Source organism: Propithecus coquereli, unplaced genomic scaffold, assembly GCF_000956105.1.
Source record: "Propithecus coquereli isolate 6110/MARCELLA unplaced genomic scaffold, Pcoq_1.0 Scaffold9, whole genome shotgun sequence".
In the NCBI taxonomy this organism is placed as follows: domain Eukaryota; kingdom Metazoa; phylum Chordata; class Mammalia; order Primates; family Indriidae; genus Propithecus; species Propithecus coquereli.
Genome location: NW_012155284.1, coordinates 11,042,598 through 11,048,369, shown reverse-complemented (window position 1 = coordinate 11,048,369; position 5,772 = coordinate 11,042,598). Strand labels below are relative to the sequence as shown.

The 5,772-nt window shown below is 35.8% G+C and overlaps 1 protein-coding gene across 1 annotated transcript in view; it reads right to left on the bottom strand.

The window, feature by feature from the left end:
- The window catches only part of CCDC125 (coiled-coil domain containing 125), a 47,204-nt gene that overhangs the window by 20,798 nt on the left and 20,634 nt on the right, over positions 1-5,772 (bottom strand). Inside the window, exons 3-6 of the mRNA XM_012664497.1 lie at positions 4,852-4,910; positions 3,521-3,607; positions 2,639-2,716; positions 855-940 (exon numbers count right to left, since the gene is read on the bottom strand). Of these exons, the coding sequence (XP_012519951.1) occupies positions 855-940; positions 2,639-2,716; positions 3,521-3,607; positions 4,852-4,910 (310 nt within the window). The remainder of the gene's footprint in view (positions 1-854; positions 941-2,638; positions 2,717-3,520; positions 3,608-4,851; positions 4,911-5,772) is intronic.

Below are 5,772 nucleotides of genomic sequence, written 5' to 3'. Positions count from 1 at the left end.
TTAGTAGAGACGGGGTCTCGCTCTTGCTCAGGCTGGTTTTGAACTCCTGAGCTCAAACAATCCACCCGCCTCGGCCTCCCAGAATGCTAGGATTACAGGCGTGAGCCACCGCGCCCGGCCCAGAGGCTTACACTTTTAAATAAAAATACCTATCAAACATTTCGTAGGCTGGGCACTGTGGCTCATGCTTGCAATTCCAGCATTTTTGCAGGCCAAGGAAGGAGGATCACTTGAGGCCAGGAGTTTGAGACCAGCCCTGGGCAACACAGCGAGACTCCATCTCTCAAAAAAATTAAAAAAAATTAGCCAGGTATGGTGGCACGTGCCTGCAGTCCTAGCTACTTGGGAGCCTAAGGCAAGTGGGTCACTTGAGCCAGGAGTTCGAGATGAGCCTGGGCAACACAGTGCGACCCAGTCTTTACAAAAAATTTAAAAAATAGCTGGGCACAGTGATGCACACCTGTTGTCCCAGCTACTTGGGAGGCTCAGGCAGGAGGATCACTTGAGCCCAGGAGTTTGAGGTTGCAGTGAACTATGATTCTTCCACTGTACTCCAGCCTGGGTGACAGAGAGAGACCCTGTCTCAGAAAATAAACAAACTGACAAACAGTTCCAATGCTGATATAATTTGAAAAACATGGCTCTTATACGATATTTTAAAATATAGTTTAGACTATTTTTTTAAAAAAAAACGAACACTAACAGAAAAATATGAAGCTAGTAAGTGGACAAGGAATAATAATTTTTAGAATATTTTACAGCCAGCTCAAAAAAGAAGAAAGCCTAAGCTACATTTGAATTATACATGTTTTAAAGATTTTCAAAGAAAAATTATGAAATAACAATATACAAACCTGTCACATTTTTTAGTCCAAGATTCTTCTATATTTTTAAATCTATTCTGATCAAATTCTATTTCCCACTGTAAGGCATTTATTTCCTATGGAAAGAAAATAGCACTTTCACGGCAAATTACCACAAGTAAATCATTTCAGGACATTATGAATAACTAAAATAAATCATGTAATCATTTTACAGAAATGGTTTAAAGAGGAAAAATTAGTTATTGCTCAAAAAGAGTCTATAACATTTGTAAACACACAAAACATGCCTCTTTAGAACTCAAAAAAATTTTGCCAAAGCTCACTTAATATAGAAATAATTTTAAATTGTTTATCTTCAAAATTTTCTGGACTGAACCCAGATTTCTCAGTGCTCACCCCCGACTCCATGTAGACAAAATTCACTCTTGTAAGTCTTAGCCCAAATGGTGCCATCAAGGGATGGCACAAAAAGCACAGGAAAGGTGACCATTTAGGATGATTCCTAAGTACCTTTGTAGTGATGATGAGATGGACAGAAAGAGGCAGGCCCTGCCAGGCAAGCAGAAGAATAAAAAAATAAAAAGAATAAGAAAAATAGGAAGTATTCACACAACTCAACAACAAAAAATCCCAAATAATCCCATTAAAAGTAGGCAAAGGGACATTAATAGATATTTTTCAAAAGAAGACATACAAATGACCAACAATCATATGAAAAAAATGCTCGGGGGTGGGGGAAAGGGCAACATACGTAATCTAAACATCTGTACCCCCACAATATGCTGAAATAAAAAAAAAAGAAAAGAAAAAAAAAACGCTCAACATCACTAATCACCTGAGAAATGCAAATTAAAACCACAATGAAATATTATCCTACACCAGTTCAGAATGGCTATTACTAAAAAGTAAAACATAATAGATGTTGGTGAGGACATGGAGAAAAGGGCACTCGCATACACTGTTGGTGGGAACATAAATTAGTACAACCCCTATGGAAAACACTATGGAGATCTCTCAAAGAAATAAAAATAGAACAACCATTCGATCAAGCAATCCCACTATTGGGTATATGTTCCAAGGAACAGAAATCATTATATCAAAGCAATACCTACACTCATGTTTATTTTAGCACTATTCACAATAGCAAAGATATGAAATCAACCTAAATACCCATCAATCAATGATTGGATAAAGAAAATGTGAGACACACACACACACACACACACAGGAATACTAGTAAGCCATAAAAAAGAATGAAATCATAGTAGAGGCCATTATCTTAAGTGAAAATAACTCAGAAAGTCAAATACTGCTTATAAGTTCCCACTTATAAGTGGAAGCTAAATAATATACACATGTGGACAGAGAGTGGGGAATAACAGACATAATAGACATTGGAGACTCAGAAGGGCGGGAAGGTGGGAGGAGGGTAAGGGATGAGAAATTATTTAATGGGTACAATGTACATTAATTATTCTGGTGATGGTTACACTAAAAGCCCAGACTTCACCACTACACACTATATCCATGTAACAAAATTGTATGTGTACCCCTTAAATTTATATAAATTATAAATAAATAAATAAGAAGTATCAATTTGGCAGCCCACTTATTACCTTATAATGGGGAAATAATTTCTTAATTCTTTGCCCATGTGGCAATTTGTTTTAGATTATAAGCTCCAAAAGGGAGAAAGTAAAGCACATCTAGCGGAGGGTATGCACAAATGACATATCTACTAGTACAGTGAGTTTAACGAAATTCTTTTTAAAGCTTATTGGATTGAACAAGTCTACACTAAAAGTGGCAAATACCTTCTCCAAGAATCTCTTTTGTTCCATAGTTTTTTGAAGCACTGCCTGGGTATGACTTGTGGCTTTGCCAAGTATTGCCTAAGAAAATAAAAATAGCATCAACATAAATTAAATTTCTAATCATTCCTATAATGCACAGTGAAGTTCACATTTTCATTTTAAGATAAAAAATTAACTCGAGAATTTCACAGTGACCATCTTTTGTGGAAAGTTTGATAACGCAAAAGTCAGAAGATCTTGTTTTGGCTCTTTTCCAATCAATGTGGGAATGAATGAATTTTCCACACAAAGAAAAAATTCATAGCAGTATTATCAGTCAAAAATTGGAAACAACCCATATGTGCATCAACTGGTGAATGGATAAACAAAATGTGGTATGTCTATACAATGGAATATTACATGGTAATAAAAAGAAAGTACTGACACATGCTATGACATGCACGAATCTCAAAAACATGATATCTAAAAGAATCCAGATGCAAAAAAATCCAGTCACATACTGTATGATTCTTTTAATATGAAATAGAAAAGGCAAATCTATAAGACAGAAAGTATATCAGTGGTTGTCTAGGGCTGGGAGTGAGAATGAGGAATGCCTGCAAACAGGCACGAGCTTCCTTTATGTGGGTGTTGGAAATGTCTAAAATTTGACTGTAGTGACAGTGGTACAACTCTAAGTTTAGTAAACATAAATCACAGTGTACACTTAAAATAAGTGAAATTCATGGTATATAAGTCAATTATAAAGCTGTTAAAAAAATCTATACCACCGTTAAAAACCCCAACTATATTAAAGCACTGCTGCTCTTGTTTTAAAAGCCAAAACCATACCAATTATTATTGAAATGTGTAAGTGATAAAAGTTTAATAATAACTTTTTACCATGCTTTGAAGAATTTTCAGTGCTTCCTCTTTACTTTCAAGTTGTCGTTGAGATGCCTCAAGTTCAGTTTTTAAAATTTCTACCTCCTGAGGACAGAAATAAAATTAGTCTTCCTATCCACAAGATATGCAACCCCAAAATTATCACTTTGGCTAGTCTCCATTTACCCTTGGCTCAAAGCACTTACAAATGAGGTTGGAAATTCCTCTAGACTTTGTAAGTGAACCAGACATGCTAAAATTGAGAGCTTCACTATCAGGTGCCAGTTGTAACTAAAAGCCCAGATCTCTTCTTTTTACTCACTTAGGCCAGAGAACTAATAATACAAAATTAAAACTCTTTTCCTGGCCTCAAGCTATCATCCCACTTTAGCCTCCCAAAGTGCAGGGATTACAGGCATGAGCCACTGTGTACCTGGCCTCAATTCTATTACGTACTAAGTTAGATTGCAATTCCTTGTGTTAGGTAAGGAGGCAGCCTCAGGCCAAATTTACTTTAACAGATGTAATCAAGTTAAAATGAAATCGCAGTGGATTAGGGTGAGCCTAATCCAATGACTGGTGTCCTTATAAAATGAGAGAAATTTGGACAGAGACTCATGGGGAGAAGGCCATGTCAGCAGAGTCAGAGACTGGATTTATGCAGCTACCAGCCAAAGAACGCCAAAGATTGCAGCACCCATCAGAAGCTAGGAAGAGGCAAAGAAGGATTCTCCTCTAAAGTCTTCAGAGAGAACAAGCTGCCAACACCTTGATTTCAAACTTCTGGCCTCCAGAACTGAGAGAGAACAGATTTCTGTTGTTTTAAGCCACCAGTTTGTAGTGCTTTGTCACAGCATCCCCTAGGAAACTAATACAGTAGCTTCCATGAGAAGAATCATAAACACATACTAAGGTGGGCTTCCTGTTTCCCAAAGGATAGGCACCCCTCACAGAAACTGCTGTTCCCACTCAGCTGGATGGGCTCCTCAGGCCACCTGGGAGAAGCTCTGATCTTCTGACTTCAAAGAGGTTAAATTAAGTCAGATATATTTCAAGCCATATATAGGGAAGGCAGATGAAAGGAAGCCATAATTATTTTCAAGGAGGAGATTAGAGAAGCAGGGTGGAGGGGAGAACTAGTGGGCATGTTTACATAAGTAGGCTTTTTAAGAGATCAGGTAAGAAACAGAGGAGGCACAGGTAAAAAATTAGGAGATTTAGACTGTGTTCATCAAGAATATCTGGGAAGCCAATAATTGCCTTCCACACGGGTTTAGTAGTCTTTAAAGAAAGTATCTATCAACAGACTTTATTTACATAAGAATTTTTATATTAGCAAGAGTATTTACCTCTAAAGTTTCATGAAGATATTGCCTTAATTCTTCAGTTGACAATTCTGAAGTCGAATCTATTAGAGGGAGAAAAAAAACTTGGATATTTTCTTTAACTAATTAAACAACAGGATATTTGGTTACAAATTATCAAATACAGGTTTTCCCTAAATTGGAAAAAGAAAAGAATTATAATTGACCAGATAGTGATCAAAATAGGTAGCTTAAAACATTTCACAAATGAAAAGATACACACTGTACTTTTGAATAAAAAGACTTTAAAAAAAAGCACTCTAAAAATAAAACTGATGTTAATGAATTGGTTAATTATTATATTCAAACATAAAATACAAAAACATGAATGTTTTTGGTGTTTAGCTTAAGCTTGATCAGTATAATAATATGCTTATCTAAGAAATAAACTATATTTAATTTCTTTCCAAGGTGAATGACTAGAAGTCTCCCATAACTTCAATTATTCTCTCCTTAATGGAATCAACTGAGAAATTAAATTGAGCTTTCTAAAAGTTTGAATTTTATTTCACTGGCAATAAAAAAAAAATTAAGGTAGAAAGTTACAAGCAAGAGTATAAGAAGTAAAAGGAAGAAAAATAATTTTATGAAGATTATTTTGAGAGACATTAAAAATTTCTTGAAGCTGGGCATAGTGGCATGAGCCTGTAATCCCAGCTACTCAGGAGGCTGAGGTAGAAGGATTGCTTCAGCCCAGGAGTTCAAGTCTAGCCTGGGCAACATAACAAGAGTTTATCTCAAAAAAAAAAAAAAATTCTGGAGAAGAATGTTTATTCTGGAAAAAGAAAAAAAAATTCTCAAAACAATTTTCTTTGCTATTCTGAACTTTCATCAACATGACAGTATCCAAGGCAAAACCTAAATCATATTTTTACTATGATGAAACAGGATTCCAAGGAAGGACAG